The sequence below is a fragment of the Pelobates fuscus genome, chromosome 5 (genome assembly GCF_036172605.1).
Source record: "Pelobates fuscus isolate aPelFus1 chromosome 5, aPelFus1.pri, whole genome shotgun sequence".
Classification (NCBI taxonomy): Eukaryota; Metazoa; Chordata; class Amphibia; order Anura; family Pelobatidae; genus Pelobates; species Pelobates fuscus.
The window spans coordinates 374,518,140-374,541,324 of NC_086321.1; the positions used below are offsets into that span (position 1 = coordinate 374,518,140).

The 23,185-nt window shown below is 36.1% G+C and overlaps 1 protein-coding gene across 1 annotated transcript; it reads right to left on the reverse strand.

The window, feature by feature from the left end:
- Window positions 1-550: 550 nt before the first annotated feature.
- On the reverse strand, window positions 551-22,057 carry LOC134612296 (uncharacterized). The gene is made up of 11 exons (XM_063456635.1): window positions 21,995-22,057; window positions 21,428-21,488; window positions 19,427-19,515; window positions 17,579-17,722; window positions 13,880-13,921; window positions 13,362-13,499; window positions 11,760-11,824; window positions 10,407-10,458; window positions 8,760-8,826; window positions 5,979-6,079; window positions 551-733 (listed from the first exon to the last, which is right to left on the reverse strand). Exons 1-11 carry the CDS (start codon window positions 22,055-22,057, stop codon window positions 701-703), a joined length of 855 nt encoding a protein of 284 aa, XP_063312705.1. The 3' UTR covers window positions 551-700.
- Window positions 22,058-23,185: the final 1,128 nt, after the last annotated feature.

A 23,185-nucleotide genomic window follows, 5' to 3' on the forward strand; every position in this document is an offset into this window, starting at 1 on the left:
GCAATTTCTCTGAAACTGCTATGTTTTCAGCTGCAGGGTTAAAACTAGAGGGACCTGGCACCCAGAACACTTCATTGAGATGAATTGGTCTGGGTGCCTATAGTGGTCCTTTAAGTTATGGTTAATCCTCACACCCATTTTCCTTTTGTGTGTACTTTGTAAGTAAAAGTTTATCGTCTTTCCATTAGGCAATTTTGAGCCTGAGTTATTCTTTATGTAACTATATATAGTGAAATGCGAGCGAGAGACAGAGAGAGAGAGAGAGAGAGAGAGAGAGAGAGAGAGAGTTTTCTCATGAATTGTGGCACCTTTATGTGTCCTTTCTTCTCGGTGGGAGGATGTCACACACATCCTGTCAATTTTTAACACTGTTGTGTTTTGGTTAAGTTAAAATGTTTATATTGTCGTTTGTATCACCCAAATATGTGCTTTGTCCATAACTGTGAGAATTGGCAAAATAGCGGCATTTTTTAAACAGTTCTGAACCCAATGAACGGATGTTGCACATGGAAGCCGTGTTAACAAATAAAATAAAAGAATCAAAATATCATTTGCAATGCGATCATTTATTAGCTGTGGTACACAATGCACAGACAGTACATTTGGGATTGAAGCCTTGCAGCAGTAATTTGATTAAGTTTCCTCAGGTAATTTCCATGGCAACAGAGGCGGCAGAATAGGATTCTTGATATTAAGCTCATTAGTAAGTAGGAAACTCCACACCGCAATAGCCCTAAAAGAGGGAAAAACACATCACTGAATGGTATTTTCAAAGCAGCACTACATCACAAACCCAGACTTCATAGTGACCCTATTTTAGATATGAGACTTCCAGTTCTGCCACCATCTTAATTGGCCACATTCCATTTCAGCTCCCAGCGTGGAACTCCAATCCATCCACATTTGACGCTCATCTTATTAAAACCACAGTGTAGTCACCTCCTACAGCTTCCCCATCGGGCTATATATCTAGGGCGCCCATACAAGCTCTATTATTACTATTTATAAAGCACCAACAAATTCCGTAGCGCTGTACAATGCATGGTGTGGATAGACAAGTATTTGCAACAAGACGAGCTGGATGCCTAGGAACAGAGGGTGTTGAGGGCCCTGCTCAAATGAGCTTACATTCTAGAGGCAGTGGGCTATAGTGACACAAGAGGTAAGGGTAGGATGTGTTTCATTTACAGGAAGAAGTAGGTTACTAGAAAAGTTTATAATGAAGGGTTAGTTTGTTGGATGACACGGTTGCAAGAGAGGATGCAGGTTGGGCTCCCAAGGTGCAGTGGGGAAGCTTTTAACAGTTTAATTGATATGCTTTCCTACAGACGTGAGTTTTTACTGATCTTTTGAAGGCAACTCACTGGAAGAGAGGTCTGTGGTGTAGGCCGCAAATTCCAGTAAAGGCGCCACAGAAAGCATAAAGGCAGTGTATACCCATTAAAGGGCAGAATCCTCAGATTCCTTTACATACACCTCGCACAGTAGAGCATCACAGCGGTGGAGCGTATCTCGTGATGTAAACTGCGTCAGGTGCCACATCACACCGCTATCATCTATCTGATCTATCAGTGGTCCATCTCACAATCCACAACCGATTTGTCTCATTTTCTGACTCTTTGAAATCTCTAACAGGTTATCCTCGTAATACAGCAACTAGACCAAGCCGCTCTAAGTACATCCTGCTCCAACACAGTTTATATGCTCTTAACTGCCTTCTGCGTTCCTAGAACAAGGTCCACAAGCTGGATTACTTGTACATACTAACTCAAGGAACCACACCAATCTCATACACGTCTCATGTTACTCTTCCTCTAAATCTTCCTTCAATACTGCCCTCTGGAATGCATGCTCTGTTTGCAATATTACAAAATCCACTGCTGTCCACGACCTCTTCATCTCTCGTTCTCTAGATTTACTAGCCTTAACAGAAACATGGCTCTCCCTTTCTGACGCTGCTACCCCTGCATCTTTGTCCTTTGGTGGTTTTTAACTTACCGACAACCCAAGACACTCTGAATGTAAAAGTGTGGTGTAGGGTTTCTCCTCTCACCTCACTGCTCCTTCAAACCTCTACCATAACCCCTTCCCTCTCTTTCCCATCATTCAAAATTCATTCAAAATTCATTCAATTCCCTTTTTAAACCCTTCTCTGCTAACATTGCTGTTACATATTGCCCCCTGGTTTTCCTCTAACCTTCCTTGATGACTTTGCTGCCTGGCTACCCTATTTCCTCTCTTCTAATATTCCATCACAAACCCACCTTTGACCTCTACAGCCTCTAAACTACTTTCAATTATTTCCTCCCTCGGGCTATCACAGTGGGCAAATTCTTCCACCCATGTAGCTGGCAATACCCTCAACCTCATTTTCTCTGATGCATGTACAGTATCTAATATCCGCAACACTCCATTTCCTCTCTCTGATCACCACCTCTTATTGTTTGCTCTTGAGTACCCCCTCACCCAACAACCTCAGTTTAACCCCCCTTAACTCAGGAGGAACCTTAATTCTATTTACCTCCAGCTGTCAGTTGATATTGATTCACAACTGCTATCCATCCCTTTCCTCTCCTGTCCCTCACTGGCCATCTCAACATATAACACTACCCTCACCTATGCCTTGTACGCTGCAGCCCCGCTCCAAGCATGCACCTCGAGGAGGACACGGCCCCAACCATAGCATACTAAATTAACACGCTACCTGTAAATATGCTCCCGTTGTGCTGAACGCTCCTGGAGGAAGTCTCGCACCCAGTCAGACTTTCTCCATTATAGATTCATATTGTGTTCATACAGCGCAACCCTTGCCCTCACCAAACAGTCATACTTTTCCTCTCTCATTAGTTTATGCTCCCGCAAACCCAGGTGTCTATTTAACACCTTTAATTTTTTTCTTTGCCCTGCTTTGGCCACCCCTCAAACTAACCTTACAGCCGAGAGCTTTGCATGTTATTTTACCGACAACATTGAACAGCTAAGGAAATAATTCTCCCCACCCTGCCTTCCTCTTTCTCAACCACACGTAGATCCTGCCTTTCCTATCCACCAGACTTTCTCCCCGGCTACTAAACAAGAGGTGGCTGCGTTTCTCGTTTCCTCTCACACTTGCCCGCTCGATCCTTTCCCATCTCACCTTATCAGATCTCTCTCCCCTTGTCTTGCACCTTCCTTAACACACATCTTCAACTGCTCTCTCTCTTCTGGCATTGTCCCTACTGACCATAAACATGCCACTGTAGTACCTATCCTGAAAAAAAATCTCTTGACCCGTCCTCACCCTCTAACTATCTTTCCATATCCCTGCTCCCTTTCTCCTCAAAGCTTCTGGAAAGACTTGGCTTTACCCCTTACTTCCTCAATTCCAACATCTCTATTTGACCCTCTTCAATCTGGCTTCCGCCCTCTCCACTCTAGTGAGATTGCTCTTATCAAAGTTACTAACAACCTAATCGCAGTTAAATCCAAAGGCCACTACTCCATATTAATTCTTCTTGACCTCTCTGCTGCCTTTGACATCATTGATCATGCTCTACTTTTTCAAACTCTTCAATCAATCGGTCTGTGTGACTCTGTCCTCTTGTGGTTTTCCTCTTATCTCTCCCAGCGCTCATTCAGCATCTACTTTTATAATGATACCTCCTCCCCTTGTCCTGTCTCATTTGGAGTCCTTGGTCCCCTTCTATTTTCTCTTTATACTGCCTCTCTTGGCAAACTTATTACCTCTTTTGGATTCCACTACCACCTGTATTCTGATGACACCCAGATATATCTCTCCTCCCCAGACCTCTCCCCTGCCATCCTGCAACGTGTCTGTAATGTTCACTAGGGAACCCTAACACGCTGACAGGATAGAGTAGAGAGAATTGCAATTCCAATCCTTAGAATGGTCGGGTTTTGCAAACAGGGATAGTCAAAACACGAGCCAAGGTCAAGGGAAACAGAGAGATGGAATAACGAGAGTCAAAGCCAAATATCCGTAGCCAGGAAATCCAAATAACAAGTGCAACGCTAAATGGTAAACCAAAGACCTTCCAGGACTTTTCGCAGGCGGCTCCATTCCAATGGAATAGCCTGCCTACCGCCATTAGACTCTCCCCTAGTCTTCAATCATTTAAGAAGTGCCTTAAAACCCGTCTCTTTAGGAAAGCTTATGGCCTCCCAGAGTAACCTCTACCTCACATACCTGTCTCTTGCTCTCTGTTAAAGGGCAGCACTTTACTCTCTCCTCCAGCTCTGATTCACTCCCACCCTATTTGATTGCTACCTCCTGTCCTGTTTTGTTTTACACCCCACCTCCTATAGAATTTAAGCTCGTTTGAGCAGGGTCTTCTTCAACCTATTGTCCTATTGATAGTTAAATACCCCTCTCATAATATTGTAAAGCGCTACAGAATCTGTTGGCGCTATATAAATGGCGAAAATAATAATAAATACTTTAGTTATCTGTGACTTGTTTTCAAGCTCTTTCAATCTACGTTGCATAGCCCTCATGGTGGCGAGGACAGTACACAAACAGACCACCAAGCACTATATTGGATCCAATCACAACAATGGTTTTCAGACCCACACTTGGAATAATTTCTAGAGCAATCCAACTCATTGCTGGCCCTCCTCCTGTCATTTATATCATCAATGTAATTTCAGACATTTTAGTGTTCTATTGCAGTAATCTGTCATGGATTCAATAAGCTTTCTACACTTATTAGATTGATCTATAATCAGGGCCAAACTGGGAAAAAGCATTCAGCCCTGGCATTGCCTTTGCAAGTCACCAGTCTCTAGTGTCCCCGAAAAGTGGAATACCAGAGGATCGTGTTGTGCATACTTTTAGAGGTTACCTCTGGTGTTGTATGGTTTTGGAGGCTGCTTGCGGGATTGCATGTGTATATAGGGTGATGTTTATGGTGTAGGGTATGTGTAAAGGGGTCTGTTTGTGTGACTAGGGGTTGTAGTGTGTGTGTGCATCTATGGGGTTTTAGAGATTGTGTGTGTGGCTGTCGCTGTAGAGAGTGTTTATGTGGCAGGAGGGGCTCTACAGTGTGTGTAACCAAGGAGTGCAGTGCACCTAGGGTCTGTAGCGTTTGTGTGTGTTTATAGGGGCTGCAGTGTGTGTGTAAGGGGTGTAATTTGTGTATATATACAGGGGTTTTAGTTTGCATAGGGCATATAGTGTGTGCATAGAGTATAGTTTGTGTATAGGGGTATAGAGTGTGTGTATAGTGGGTGTAGTGTATGAGCATGGGTTTTCTACTGTGTGAATATGGGGTGTAGTATGTGTATAGAGATGTAGTGTGTGTATATGGGGTGTAGTATGTGTATAGAGATGTAGTGTGTGTATATGGGGTGTAGTATGTGTATAGAGATGTAGTGTGTGTATATGGGGTGTAGTATGTGTATAGAGATGTAGTGTGTGTATATGGGGTGTAGTATGTGTATAGAGATGTAGTGTGTGTATATGGGGTGTAGTATGTGTATAGAGATGTAGTGTGTGTATATGGGGTGTAGTATGTGTATAGAGATGTAGTGTGTGTATATGGGGTGTAGTATGTGTATAGAGATGTAGTGTGTGTATATGGGGTGTAATGTATGTGTATGAGGGCTGTAGTGTTGCTCAGATAACTCTTCGAAAAACACAAATAACAAACTGTATATTTATTTTTTCTATTATTTCTTAAACTACTTTGTTTTAAAGCCTGTTTACACGGAATTGTGCTGAGAGCCCTTATAGTACTGCCAAATAACCACTACCTTCAGCTATAAATGATAAATCCTAAATAAGCTGGGTGCTGGCAATGAGGGGGTTCAACCAGAACACACAAAGAATGAGGGTTTTTACCTTTTCAACCACAACTTTTCTGCTGTTTCGCCACATAGATTTCACACTGTTTGATTGAGTTATTTCAAGACTATAATTTGATGTAAATGGATGCGATGAAATGTGTACCTAATAGAAAATAAAAGATATATATACGTACAGAATAATAGTGAACTTCTGGTATGTAACTGTCATGTCTGTTTCCATAAAATTGCGGTGTTGAAAAGGGTGTAGGTTCAGGCAGTACGTTCGCTATGTCACCTGGAATAAAATTCATTCAATAGATTAACACCTCCAGAAAGCGCTTCGTTTGGCTACATTAGTTTAATGCAGTTGGCACAAATAAAGGTTAGCTGATGAGTGACATTTGTGAGAACAATGACGATAAAAGCCAATTAAGGGAAAGAATCTGGTACAGTATATAGACACAGTATAGGGATACTATATACAAGTTAGTAGCAATTTATCGAGTAAATACAATGTATCCAGTGTTTCAGGAGGATTTATTAAATGTATGCCTATTAGACTAGGATTTAGGATTACTTCAGGCAGTTAAAACTGAATAAAAACTGAATAATTAATAGGGAAATTAGAACGATAGGAGGGGTGATCCAAGAAAAAAAAAGGGAGGAACTTGTACTCACATCACAGACCATCACATAACTACCTCTATAACCTCACATAACTACCTCTATAACCTCACATAACTACCTCTATAACCTCACATAACTACCTCTATAACCTCACATAACTACCTCTATAACCTCACATAACTACCTCTATAACCTCACATAACTACCTCTATAACCTCATATAACTACCTCTATAACATCATATAACTACCTCTATAACATCACATAACTACCTCTATAACCTCACATAACTACCTCTATAACCTCACATAACTACCTCTATAACATCATATAACTACCTCTATAACCTCACATGGCTACCTCTATAACCTCACATAACTACCTCTATAACATCATATAACTACCTCTATAACCTCACATAACTACCTCTATAACCTCACATAACTACCTCTATAACCTCACATAACTACCTCTATAACCTCATATAACTACCTCTATAACCTCACATGGCTACCTCTATAACCTCATATAACTACCTCTATAACCTCACATGGCTACCTCTATAACCTCACATAACTACCTCTATAACATCATATAACTACCTCTATAACCTCACATGGCTACCTCTATAACCTCACATAACTACCTCTATAACCTCATATAACTACCTCTATAACCTCACATAACTACCTCTATAACCTCACATAACTACCTATATAAACTCATATAACTACCTCTATAACCTCACATAACTACCTCTATAACCTCACATAACTACCTCTATAACGATAACATAACTACCTCTATAACCTCACATAACTACCTCTATAACCTCACATAACTACCTATATAAACTCATATAACTACCTCTATAACCTCACATAACTACCTCTATAACGATAACATAACTACCTCTATAACCTCACATAACTACCTCTATAACCTCACATAACTACCTCTATTACCTCACATGGCTACCTCTATAACCTCACATAACTACCTCTATAACCTCACATAACTACCTCTATTACCTCACATGGCTACCTCTATAACCTCACATAACTACCTCTATAACCTCACATAACTACCTCTATAACCTCACATAACTACCTCTATAACATCATATAACTACCTCTATAACCTCACATGGCTACCTCTATAACCTCACATAACTACCTCTATAACATCATATAACTACCTCTATAACCTCACATGGCTACCTCTATAACCTCACATAACTACCTCTATAACCTCATATAACTACCTCTATAACCTCACATAATTACCTCTATAACCTCACATAACTACCTATATAAACTCATATAACTACCTCTATAACCTCACATAACTACCTCTATAACCTCACATAACTACCTCTATAACGATAACATAACTACCTCTATAACCTCACATAACTACCTCTATAACCTCACATAACTACCTATATAAACTCATATAACTACCTCTATAACCTCACATAACTACCTCTATAACGATAACATAACTACCTCTATAACCTCACATAACTACCTCTATAACCTCACATAACTACCTCTATTACCTCACATGGCTACCTCTATAACCTCACATAACTACCTCTATAACCTCACATAACTACCTCTATTACCTCACATGGCTACCTCTATAACCTCACATAACTACCTCTATAACCTCACATGGCTACCTCTATAACCTCACATAACTACCTCTATAACCTCACATGGCTACCTCTATAACCTCACATAACTACCTCTATAACCTCACATAACCACCTCTATTACCTCACATGGCTACCTCTATAACCTCACATAACTACCTCTATAACCTCACATAACCACCTCTATCATGTCACATAACTGGCAAGAGGCAGGTGACAACGATTGCTATAATTTGATGAATCTTATTAATATTTGACATTTTGGTTACATCGGTTTAAAATCTGCAATTCTGTTTTAAAGCTGCACATTTTCTGTTTGTTTGAATAAACTCCTTAGCAAAGCCTTGATCAGAAATCTGCACATTGTGTTTTTTTTCATCACATTTCCACTGATATGTTCCTATATCATTCCATCCAATATTACTTTCTCTACGCTTTGAATAGAATATATCCCAGCATGCATGCAAGCGCTTCTGAATGTGCTTTTAAAAAAAAAAAAACAACAAAAAAAACATTTTTTTCATAAAAGCTTTAAACTCGGTATATATGCATGTTTTGTTGAGTATATATCAAGTTTTGTTGATAAATTTAACATGCACATCACTTTGAATTCATTTGGAGTTCTCATTTAATAAGTATCCCTGTCAGTAACTCAATAATTGTCAGATTTGTATATGGACCAAATACTTACAGCCTGCTGAAAGGCCAAGGTAGGTTTTCACATTTAATTCAATCATGTTTTCAATAAGTGGAAGTGCCTAAAAAGAATCAAAAACAGCAAATAAGATATTTACTACTATATTAAATGCACTTTTCTATGATTGCATGTATGGTAAATTTTTAATCTATTTCATTTTAACTAAATCAAGAAAGTAACTGACGTAGGAGCTTGTAAAACATTTTTATACCGTTTTTTAATTCAGTAAAACAAGTGCAACAAAGTGATTGTGTGAAACAAATATACTTTTGGTCACTTATTATTTTTATTATTTCTTTTTTTTTTTACCACAGTATATTTGTATTTGGAGTTAATAACGAACTAGTTGAGATTACACCGAACGGATAGTTCTCAAATCCAGAAAGATGCTATAGGAAGGAATTTAGAAAAATTTGCACTCTGAAGGCGAAATAGCACTCACTGCTGAATAAAACTGAAAAATCCTCTATAACGTGTGTGTCGCGGGAGATAGGACACCTCATACGTGTTCCCTTATTTTTACTTTGTTTCGTCTGATATCCCCCGGCATTCGAATGGAATCACTACCAGATAATTGTTCTCTTGTGTTCGGTTACCGAACAGACTATGTGTGGTCTCCCTTGTTAACACCTCTATAAATTCTTTATAGAATATTGATTTAATTGTATTAAGTGGGTCTATGTCCTACACCACTTCACCTTGTGACACAGTCTTTTTAATGACAATATTAAATGTTACGTTCTAGAAATCATAAACTTTGCAGGGAAGTTCCTCTTTATTATCTATTTTCATGTATGTTTTTATATCTTTCACAGGTGTTGGAGATTTATTCACTATCGGGGTTGGAGATTTATTCACTATCGGGGTTAGTCACTAAATAGATAAGTCAAAGTGAATTTCAAAATTAGGGCAAAAATAACCTACTTAAAATTTCTCCAGTACAGCTATTTTGGTCTAAAATTTTAAATTCATTTTGAATTCCCACGTTAGCAAATAGCCCTGCCCATGACTAAGGTACAGATTACAATGTGCTCTACCCATACCAATTTGTACCAGCAATGGGTGACTATGATTGGCCGAGAGTGCACAGCTGATTCTCTCAGCCAATCACTGCCACTCATTAGTGCTTGGGCTAATGAAGAAGCAGTGACTCGAGAAGCAGAGGGTCTGGACTGCGTGGTGCCTGGAGACCCTCATTTAATGTTACACGGCCAAGAACAGTTTAGCACTGAATGGAGGGATGGTGCCATGGGACTCCAGGTACTATAACCACTTCAATTAAATAAAGTTGTTGCATTGCAGTATTTAGCAATTGGTATCAAAATCTAGTTCATTCCAGGCACACATTGCATTTTAAAAGGAGAATAAGAAACATTGTTCTAATCTCTCCTCTCCTCCACTCTATCCTCTCCCTCTCCCTCTCTTCTAATTTCTCCTCCTCCCTCTACGCGCTCTCTATGAGGACTGACAGGGGCAAACAGTGGAGTTTGTAACAATGATTGATAGGCAGCCAAAATGGAGGTTCCAGAGTAGAGGTACATTAAGAATTACAGATTTCGACTTTTTAATTTTTCCACTTTACAAACACATGTAAAAAAAATGGAAAAAGTAAATATAATATAAAAGTAAATATATACTTACATCACTGCATGAACATTGATCGCTTGTAAATGTCACAGATATTTTCACATTACTAGATAAATTTAAAGAAAACACAAGAAATTAAAAAAGCCACCTGAGTCATATCAGTAGATACCAAAGAAATGCCTAACTCTTTGAAGGTCATATGTAGTAATTAGACAGATTTAGCACATCGTTATCCACAGTTCATCAGGCGTCAAAAGATTGTTATGTGGAAATAAAGGATTCAGGAGAACAGGTTTATTCTAAAAAACCAAGAAACAAAACTAAGGGAATGAAGGCCAAATTATTCTCAATTTTAAAACTTTGACCTCATTTTTATACATTTTTATTTTCCCATAGAAGGAGGCATGCAAAGCGCAATTACTAACAAATTGAAAACATACATAACTCGGTACTCTCTAAACAGCGTTAAGGAAGGCAAGTGAAAGATAATCGAGGGATAATCGAGGGAGGAAGGAAAGGGAATTAGACGAGCAGAAAAAGAAAAGTAGAGTCAAGAGGGCACAAGGTTGAAGTGCAGAGGGTTTGCTAAATTATTGGTACTCCTGCAATATTTTTCAAAGTGTTCTGAAATATGACGGTTACATTCCATCATTTACTTAGTATTTATTACTAAAATCGATCTAGAAAGTGACAGTTTTTGTTACAGGGAATTTCACCAGTTTTCACAGAAATCTCCATTACAGAAGACCATCAAATTTAGAAAAAAAGAAGAAAAGAAAAAAAGAAAAAATGAAACACAAAACTCTTCTGTCGGGAAAATGGTAGAAAACTGATCCATTGCATCTTTTTTTGCAGTCCTTCTTTTTGCCAGTTAGGGTGCAAAAGAAGAAACAAATAAAAAAAATCCCAACAAATCTAATAAATTGCACCAACAATTAGACATTAAAGTGTCGGCAACATTCTAATGCATCTTCCTTACTGTTATTAGACTGTCCAAAGACAAACATGGCAGCATGGAGGTAAATTGTCCACTCGGAGGAAAAAAGCAAAAAGTGGCAATTTATTCATAAACTCTTTGCCTCTTGAAGAAGCAGTTTCACCTCTGTCACAGCCAGAGGAACATTTCTCTGTGGAAACCAATGGATATGCTGCTTTCTAACATGAATTCAAGTATCTTACTCTCAAGGTGTCAAGATAACTGTGCCTGCAGCTCTGATAGTCTCTGCAATTGAGCTTGGAAGGAGAACGGATCCATTTGAATTATGGTGATCCACAGGGTACTTCTAAACTTGAGAAACGTATGCCTAGAAAGTGTGCTCACAAACATTTTGAGCTTGTTCAATTAGTTAAATAGCTAAAATCTGAATACTTTTTTTTTTTTGTAAATTGAAGTCTAATCAAGATTACCTTACTGCACCAAGTTGAAGTCCAATGCCCTTATTGATTGAAAGGGAGACAGCCACATCAAGGTTCTGTAAGATAAAATGAAGTAATATTAATTTCTATACACACATATGTAATAGGCTTATTTAGAAAGTACTGTTTTTATAAATAACGTAGTTATTATTTCATATTCACTTTTATTCACTTCCATTTACACAAACTGGCTTATCCCACGTGCTAAATTTTCTGTTGAATATTCCTGTTTGTTGCAAATTGAAAATCGAATTGCAGTAGTTTGGGGCACAATATCTGCTTTTGAAATCGTTAGTAAAAAAAAAAAAAAAAAAAACGTACTTTTACTGAATACAAATTAGAAACAGACTAAAAAAGACTACAGAAACAGCAAAAAAATAAATAAAATAAAAGATACACAGTGAAAGCATAATATATAACATTTTCAAGTGTACCGTTTTCAGAGGAGTCTCTGGGTTGCGTGCACCCAAGGCTAAGTAAAATGTTTTCCTGGTCTTTGCAAAAACACAACTATTAAGCAGTAAGGGGGATGGACCTTGGATCACAACAAACTCGAGGTATAAAGAATTACAAAAGAAGGATCTGCTAATCAGACGTAACCATGAGATTAAATACAGACAACATATACCAGCCAGCTGTATACCTGAGGTGTCCAAAGAAACACTGAGGTGTTTTTAAAGGAACACTCCAAGCACCATGACCACTACAGCACACTGCCAGGAGTGCCCTTTTAGAATGGTTTGACTTCTTACCTGGGTGCCCGCTCCTTGCCTCCACTACATACTTCAATAGAGTCGGAAGCTCTCTGTTTGAGCTATGTCTTGAAGGGCTTTAACAGGAGAGATAAATGAATCTTCTAAGCAGGAGCCTCTTGCTCTTCTGATCACTGAGAGGAGGTAGGGAACGTGCAGTAGTGGTTATGGCGCTTGGTTGGTTAATTTCAATGAAAACGTTAGTGTTAGGAATACAAATATGTATTCCAAATACTAAAAGGGTCCCACTCACATCACCATTAGCAAATAAAAAGTTAAAAACCCTTTAAACACTTACCCAATTCCAGGACCGATGTCCCTCGGCATTGGGCTGGGCTCCTCATCCCATAGGAAAACATTGCCTAGACTCAATGTTTTCCTATGGGGTTTTAGAAGATGCTGGAAGTCTTCATGAAAACAGCATGGGTGTCCAGTGTTGTTTCACGAACTCGAACTCTGTGAAATGTCATGAAGAGTCTCTAGTTGCTGTCTGGGAGACAGCCACTAGAGGCCATCTTAGCCCTGCAATGTTTCTTCGAAACTGCAATGTTTGCAGCTACAGGGCTAAGTGGACAGGGGCAGTGCACCCACACCACTTCAGTTAATGTAGTACCCCATTTAATGTGCGTTGTGGAGAGTAACGCTGGATTCACACTTAATGCCCCCATTTTCTGTCAGTCCCATGTAGTTGGTTAAGAAGTGATTAGGTATTTCCCATTGGTATATATTTCCCCAAAGTGATTAGGCTCACATTTCATTTTCCTCTCCATACTGAGAGATAACCGATGTGTATGCTATAACTCATGTTTTTGTGTATATTAATGATCTCACTGGTACTTACCACTGCTGCAGCCAGGACTTTTCCATAAATGGGACACACTCCTAGAACATCTATGCCTAAATTAACGCTTGCCCCAGTTTCTAGAATTGTACACTTTCCAGTGGCAACAGATAATGTCAAATCCAGAGATGATACAGGCTTTGGGAAAAAAAGAAACATCATGAACTGTTCATTTGAGTCTTCAATAAATAAACCTGTAACTGTCTGAATGCCCAATTTTAATAACATTATGATCTACAGAGAATGTTTACTTTTCATATTGCAATTTTTGCATCAAAAATATTTTTTGTTGAAATCCAAAGCTGGCACTGCGTCTACCAGTATGTCAGTTCATTGCTCTTCATATTAGATCAGGTTTATTTCACAGACTTGTTTTTATTTTTAATTTTTACTGCTCTCCAGTCTGTCATCTTTATTTCATCTTTCTTATACTGCTACATAATAATATAAGGAAAATGAATGATTCAGGGCCACTTATCCACCCATCTCCCTAAAACCTGCTAAACAGCTTTACTTACCTCTGGAAACAGAGGGGAAAATGCGGATGCATCGATCGATATCTGCAGAATAAAGAACAAGTTAATTCTGTACAAAATGCAGAATCTCTACAGAACTTTTTTTTTTTTTTTTAATTATGTAAAACAAGTCTATAATATTGATTCAATCTAATGCCAGAACTAAGGTCTTAGATAACAAAAAAAACAAAAACGTACAAATTCATTTTTTTTTGCCTAAATTTTGAAATTACCTTTAAATTTCCAATGATTGTAATTTCTGTTATAGGTAGAGGTTTGGGACACACCCGTTACCCCACATATACAGTTAGAGATATGCAGAGACAGGGTGCCCAGTGGCTGTTGTAGGGCCTGACTAACTCAAAAACTGCAGTTTGTGAAAAGAATCCATCATAATAATAACTAGAATTAATATAGCCCCTTTCTCCGAGTGGGACTCAAAGCGCTTTTCAGAACACGCTCTCGAAATTAACCAAATCGGCAGCTGAATAGTAACAGATGTTATGATTACCCAATTTATGGTACTCATTTTATCAACCTCAGAAGGATGAAGGGCTAAGCTTACCCTGCTGGGATTTGAACCAGTGACCTTGCATTTTTGAACAGGCTTTGCAGTCAGGGGATTTACCTCACTGGCGATCACAAAGGGGAGTTTTGTATCTCCCTGGGTAGAATGTAACACTGGGTACACAGTGTTACAAGGCTGGAGAGGCCTCCCAAATGACAAATCTCAGTCTGTTGGTCAGTGGACCCATGTGCTGTATGAGTACTGTGCAGGGAGCATATTCACACACAGACAACATCACCGCAGGTCCACAGGTCCAAATCTCATCCTCCCCCAGCTCTTTCCTTTGTCACAGAATCTTGTGATTCTGTGCAGAGAGCCACATGCAGGGTAGAGAGAGGGAAAGGACACATCATTGCCCACTAGTGTGTTTCCATTTGATTAAGCAAATACTCCACGCAGTGTATTCCGTAATGGTGGGTGTGCTGCTTCTCCGTTTGTGTGCATGTACATACGGTCTTGTTTTTATAGGTGTTTTGTTTTAATGTGTGTCTTACGTGTTGTACTCTATGTGTACTCGAAATGCTTGAGTATGTTTGTCTGAGCCTGTCTACTCACTCACAGATACGATAACATAGAAACATTTACCAGCCAAACATAAAACTTACAAACCGAAATACAACTCTGTATAAATACATGCACAGAATTATCCCTTCTCCTCTGAACCCATCCACCCTCCCAGTAATAATGGCAGCTGGCTACAATAGCAGGAGCTGCTAAAAAAAAAAAAAAAAAGTACTTACAAACATAAAAATGAATGGCCAGCCAACCTCGTTGGCTTTGGGCATCAGATATTGTGCCGATATCATTCTATATTACTGAGCCGGGTATGGAGGATACAGGATGGCTCTTGCATTGAAACATTTTGTAATGAGCACAGAAACTCTATTTTATATACATATTATACATTATATTATATATATATTATACATTATATTATATATTATATTATATACATATTATACATTATATTATATATTATATACATATTATACATTATATTATACATTATATTATATATTATATACATATTATACATTATATTATATGCATATTATACATTATATTATACATTATATTATATACATATTATACATTATATTATACATTATATTATATATTATATTATATACATATTATACATTATATTATACATTATATTATATATTATATTATACACATATTATACATTATATTATATAGTATATTATATATATATATTATATACATATTATACATTATATTATATACATATTATACATTACATTATACATTATATTATATATTATATTATATACATATTATACATTATATTATATATATATTATATACATATTATACATTATATTATACATTATATTATATACATATTATACATTATATTATACATTATATTATATATTATATCATATACATATTATACATTATATTATATATATATTATATACATATTATACATTATATTATATATTATATGATATACATATTATACATTATATTATATATATTATATACATATTATACATTATATTATATATTATATTATATACATATTATACATTATATTATATAGTATATTATATATATATATATTATATACATATTATACATTATATTATATATTATATTATATATTATATACATATTATACATTATATTATATATTATATTATATATTATATACATATTATACATTATATTATATATTATATCATATACATATTATACATTATATTATATATATATTATATACATATTATACATTATATTATATATTATATGATATACATATTATACATTATATTATATATATTATATACATATTATACATTATATTATATATTATATTATATACATATTATACATTATATTATATAGTATATTATATATATATATATTATATACATATTATACATTATATTATATATTATATTATATATTATATACATATTATACATTATATTATATATTATATTATATATTATATACATATTATACATTATATTATATATTATATTATATACATATTATACATTATATTATATAGTATATTATATATATATATATTATATACATATTATGCATAATATTATATATTATATACATATTATACATTATATTATTTAGTATATTATATACATGTTATACATTATATTATATATTATATTATATACATATTATACATTATATTATCTTGATAAAAGTCCGTTTGGACTGAAAAGTCGACCTGAACTGCATATTTCTGCACATTATTGCTCAATAAAAGCATTTATTTGAAGTTTATTCAAGTCCTCCGAGTGCACTCTTTCGGGAATATATATATATTATATACATATTATACATTATATTATATATATATATTATATACATATTATACATTATATTATACATTATATTATATATTATATTATATACATATTATACATTAGATTATACATTATATTATATATTATATTATATACATATTATACATTATATTATATATTATATTATATACATATTATACATTATATTATATATATATTATATACATATTATACATTATATTATATATATATTATATACATATTATACATTATATTATATATTATATTATATACATATTATACATTATATTATATATTATATTATATACATATTATACATTATATTATATACATCTTATACATTATATCGTATATTATATTATATACATATTATACATTATATTATATATATATTATATACATATTATACATTATATTATATATATATTATATACATATTATACATTATATTATATATTATATTATATACATATTATACATTATATTATATATTATATTATATACATATTATACATTATATTATATACATCTTATACATTATATCGTATATTATATTATATACATATTATACATTATATTATATATTATATTATATACATATTATACATTATATTATATACATCTTATACATTATATCGTATATTATATTATATACATATTATACATTATATTATACATTATATTATATACATATTATACATTATATTATATATTATATTATATACATATTGTTTATGTGCTTCAGAAGACATCTTCTATAATATAACAAACATTGTTTAAACTAAATGATCAAATCCAATGTATACTTACTGTTTTGGGCTTCAATGCTGTGGTTGTGATCCAAGTAACAGTTTGTTCTGTAAAAGAAAATGAAGCCCAATATCCGGCTGATGGAGGAGTCGGGGGGGTATCACTGCCGATGTTGTATGCTTCACCTGTAGCTCTATTAACAAACTAGAACAAAGTGCAAACATGTTCCATTAGGAATGACTACAGAATTACAGAAATGTATCTTTACACATATTAACCTGTAAATGTATAAAAACAACAACCTGTAAATGTATAAAATAAAAGAAAAGCCTAGTGAATGTACGATTTTCACATAATCAGGAGATACTGGGATACCGGGCACCTGGGGCTGGGCTGACAGCCCCCCTGTCCCAACATTAACCAGGCTCCTGTAATCCCGGGGGCCCCACGGGAGAAGGGGGCGCCGGGATTTAAAAAAAAAGCAAAAAATGAAATCAATTTTGCGGCGGGGCGGAGCTTACTGTGCGGCGTGGGGGCCCTGGTAACTGCAGCAAAGGAAGCAGGAGGGAGTCCCTGCTTCCCCAACAACCAGCCTCCAGGAGCTCCACGGGATGTGGAGGTAAGAAGCAGGTCAGTGTGTCTGTGTGTGTGTATCTGCCTGTGTGTGTGTGTGTGTGATTGTCTGTCTGCCTGTGAGTGTTTGACTGTCTGCCTGTGTGTGTGTGTGTGTGTGTGTGTGTGACTGTCTGCCTGTGTGTGTGTGTGTGTGTGACTGTCTGCCTGTGTGTGTGTGTGTGACTGTCTGCCTGTGAGTGTGAGTGTGTGACTGTCTGCCTATGTGTGTGTGTCTGCCTGTGTGTGTGTGTCTGCCTGTGTGTGACTGTCTGCCTGTGTGTGTGTGACTGTCTGCCTGTGTGTGTGTGTGTGACTGTCTGCCTGTGTGTGTGGGACTGTCTGCCTGTGTGTGTGTGTGTGTGATTGTCTGCCTGTGAGTGTGGGACTGTCTGCCTGTGTGTGTGTGACTGTCTGCCTGTGTGTGTGTGACTGTCTGCCTGTGTGTGTGTGACTGCAATAGTAGTATTGATGTTTTGTAGGTTTTAATTATTGTTTGGTAACGGTTATGGCAGGTCGGTGAGTGCAATCTCCTGTATTTTGTCAAACGAAGGCTATGGTGTCTTACAAATAATGTCAGTATTTCTATTTACGCTGTCACTATCTAAATAGGTTAGATAGTTTAAAATCTGTCTGTTAGTGAATGTATCAACAATTCAACTCAGGGGAAACTCAACTCAGCTTGTCAAAGAGACTCAGCGAAGTAAAAGCACAGCCCACTAACTGTAACAATTAAAAATAAAAATGATCAAGCTTAAAAGGTGGGGAAAGCAGAACACTGGAGAAAAAAAGGCTGTATGCTCATAAGGTGATTGTTAAAAAAAAAAAAAAAAAATATGCTCTGTTTATATATTTTTAATTATATTGCAACTAGGGTGCAGGGCAGGTGAACTAATATTTTGGCTATGCAGGTAAAGATGTATTTTGCCCCCTCCCACACTCCTCTCATCCCTCCAAAATGAATTCCTTACATCAATCTTATAGGGAGTTCGCTTTTATTAACTTCTTTGTGCTAGATCAGAGGCTAGTGCTAAGATGTTTGGGTTATTGACATCCAGTGAGGGCTGTAAACCGATAAAATTCAGTCACTAAACAGAGCTCTTCCATAGAGAATAATGTACGGAAAGCTTTATCGAAAATTGTATTTTTCTTAAATGTTCTTCAACCAAGAATATACTTAGTAAGTCATAATAACTAGGAATTCGAATTTAAACACAGTGTATCTTAGCAATTATAGATTCTTATGTATTTCTAGGAACTATTAAAAAGGTGAAATGTTTAAAAAAATAGACTTACATCATATATACAATACAATACTCCATCAACGAGTGAAACACCTGTTAATAAAAGTTTTGTAACAGCACCTCCAGCATTCCCAGTAAGATCTGTGAAATATCAGACAGTAGCTTGGTGAGATACAATGATACATGGAAAATACGAGTTGCACTAACACACTAATTACGACCTGTGAAATAACAGACAGTAGCTTGGTGAGATACAATGATACATGGATAATATGGGTTTGCACTAACACACTAATTACGACATGTGAAATAACAGACAGTAGCTTGGTGAGATACAATGATACATGGAAAATACGAGTTTGCACTAACACACTAATTACGGCCTGTGAAATAACAGACAGTAGCTTGGTGAGATACAATGATACATGGATAATATGAGTTTGTACTAACACACTAATTACGACCTGTGAAATAACAGACAGTAGCTTGGTGAGATACAATGATACATGGAAAATATGAGTTTGCACTAACACACTAATTACGACCTGTGAAATAACAGACAGTAGCTTGGTGAGATACAATGATACATGGATAATATGAGTTTGTACTAACACACTAATTACGACCTGTGAAATAACAGACAGTAGCTTGGTGAGATACAATGATACATGGAAAATATGAGATTGCACTAACACACTAATTACGACCTGTGAAATAACAGACAGTAGCTTGGTGAGATACAATGATACATGGAAAATACGAGTTTGCACTAACACACTAATTACGACCTGTGAAATAACAGACAGTAGCTTGGTGAGATACAATGATACATGGAAAATATGAGATTGCACTAACACACTAATTACGACCTGTGAAATAACAGACAGTAGCTTGGTGAGATACAATGATACATGGAAAATATGAGATTGCACTAACACACTAATTACGACCTGTGAAATAACAGACAGTAGCTTGGTGAGATACAATGATACATGGAAAATACGAGTTTGCACTAACACACTAATGTGCATTCACGGGGGATTTTAGCCTCTGTACTGGATATTTTCATGAACATTTCGTGCACAAATTTCTGATCGACCACTGACAGAAGGACTTACAGAGTTATTCCCTCTGTCAGTGGTCGATAAGAAATTTGTGCACTAAATGTTCATGAAAAAATACAGTACAGATGCTAAAATCACTAAAGAGAATTCAAAGTGAAAGGAACACTGCAGGTACCAAGACAACTTCATCTAAATTGAGTTGTTATGGTGCCAGGAGGCCCCTGGACGTCCTCTTACGAGAGCGGTTTAACCCCAAACTTGCCTCCAGAGGCGATATTCACTCCTCCCCTGATGGTATAAGGCTCCTGAATTATCATATCCAGGAAGCGCGGAGTGTGCTGGGCAGGGATACTGCTGATTGGGTGATTGGTACCTTTCTCAAGCCGGTTTAGTGAATGGGGAGTCACTGATTGGATGAGAACTTCAGCTGACTGCTCTCAGCCAATCAGTAGTATCCCTGCCTGCCAGCACTCTGTGCTTCCAAAATCTGACAATTCAGGAGTCTTATACCGTCAGGGGAGGAGTGGAGATCACCGCTGGAGACAACTTTGAGGTTAAACCATTCAAGAATGGTTTAGGTGCTTGAGGAAAGAGAGCGTCTGGGGGCCTCCTGGTACCATAACAACTTTATTTAGATTATTTTAGGAATGTCCCTTTAAATTTGAGATTCACTATGAATTCTCAGTTTAGAAAATAACCCTGCTATTTTTTTCTTTATTTTATTATTAGAATTTTTTTTAAAGTGTGCACAAAAATGCAATAAACACGCGATTCAGAGTATTTCTACAGAACTAAAATGATGACCATAAAGTGTTTCCTGATACCTATGATTGCACTGAATGAGGAGAGTTATTTATACCGATCTAGTCCACAATACTCACTGACTAGTTCCCCATTGGGATACACTTTATAGTCATAACTTCAGTTTTGTTACTTTTCAGGGGTTAGTAATTATTTGGCTCGCTATTTTTTTCGGTGTTTCTACATACATTGTGCTTGAATTAACGCCTCATTGGTAACTCCCAGAATAGTATCTAAGACAAATCCAAGCTGTAAAACAAAAGAGAACAATTAGAACATTTCTGATAGTAGCATAGTAACTGGGGTAGAATACCACTAATCACACATTCTTATTCCTAAAGTTAGAATTCAAATGGAATTGAAAGTAAGTTTCAAATTTAAGGTCAAAATTGACAAACGCGAAACATTCTCAAAGTCGGCGATGCTTTTCATTCAACTACTCTGGCCTTAAATTTGAAAATCACTTTGTGTTCACTATGAATCCTCACTGTTAATATTTAAATTCAATTTATTGAATTAATAACTTTATTGAATTCATTTATTGAATTCTAACTTTTGATGACCAATGCCACGTTTAGTTGTTTGTGTTATTAAATGGTCGCAGCAATTCTACTGAGATAATATTTAAAAAAAAATAAACTAGAGATTAAAATGGAACTTTAACACATTAGGTTAAAATGTATATATTAAAATGAGTTCTTAGCTCTTCTTATTAATTTTCGTTATTTAGTAGATATAAAAAAAAAGGCAGTTACAAAGTCACAGGAAGTAAATCGACGAAGGTTAAGTGAAATTCCAACTGCGCATCTTTGGGGCATGGGAAGATTATCCCCAAATAAATCCCCCAATATGATGGAGGTATATGTGCTGTTAATAATCTATGCTGCATATTTATCCCCAGTAACAATTCCTTACCAATTACTTGGTGAATAACAGATTAACCAACACAAAATAATGAAATGAACAAAAATGATTTCATGGGGATAAAAACATTTGATGGGGAACAGGTGACAGGGGAGGTTAGGAGGTAGATAGTTGACAGGGGAAAAATAATGAAGGGGAAAGTCCTGAGAGTGAAGATGTCAGGGGTAGAAGAACAAGAGATGGGAAAGGGAAGGGGTGAGGGAGAGCAAAGGCTAAGGGATAGTTAATCCGTAGCAATCTATGTTTTCAAATTTGTCTTGACTGAATTAACAGCTAAAATTAACTTTCAAGACTTGAAAAACACATGCTCATCCACTAAACAGCAACTTCAAAGCTTACAGATTTTAATAGTTTTTTTTTTTTTTTAAACGCCTTATCTAGACAAAAATAATGGGGGCTTAGTTACAGTATATGATCATACACTGCATAAGCCTGCCACAAAGTCAATGTACCCCATTCTTGGCAGGTCCTACTCTAACAGCCTAAGGTCTGCTATTATGAGATTAACCCACTTACTTGGGGATAAGCTTCTGTTGTATAATTATTAGGCCCCTATAAATCTATACCCTATATTTCTTCCTGAGGCCTCATAGTTCAAGTCTTACAAGAATGCTTTGTTCATAGAAAATTGTGTGTCAGCAGGAAATGTTAGGTTCCTGTTGAGTGAAACATTGTAGCAGCTAGTCTTAATAAAATGTGAAGTTACTAAAAGCCTTGAGAAACTAACCTTGAAACTAACGTGCCAACTACTCAAAATGGCTGCCAAAGCCCCCCTCCCATCGAGTGAACTCCTCGTGCTAACAAGATGGTGCTGGAATCCGGAGGAGCATTTCATGACGACAGTAATGACATAAGATGGTACACCCAGTAGGGAGGGAATTTAACTAACCACTTAACACCTAAACCAATTAATAATGTTTACTTGTTGTTATCTTGAATTTCTTTAGTGATGTAATTATGCCTTTATAAGGGTCTGCGCACCCACTTTTTAACAGATGCCATTAAATTTCCTGAAGTTCTTT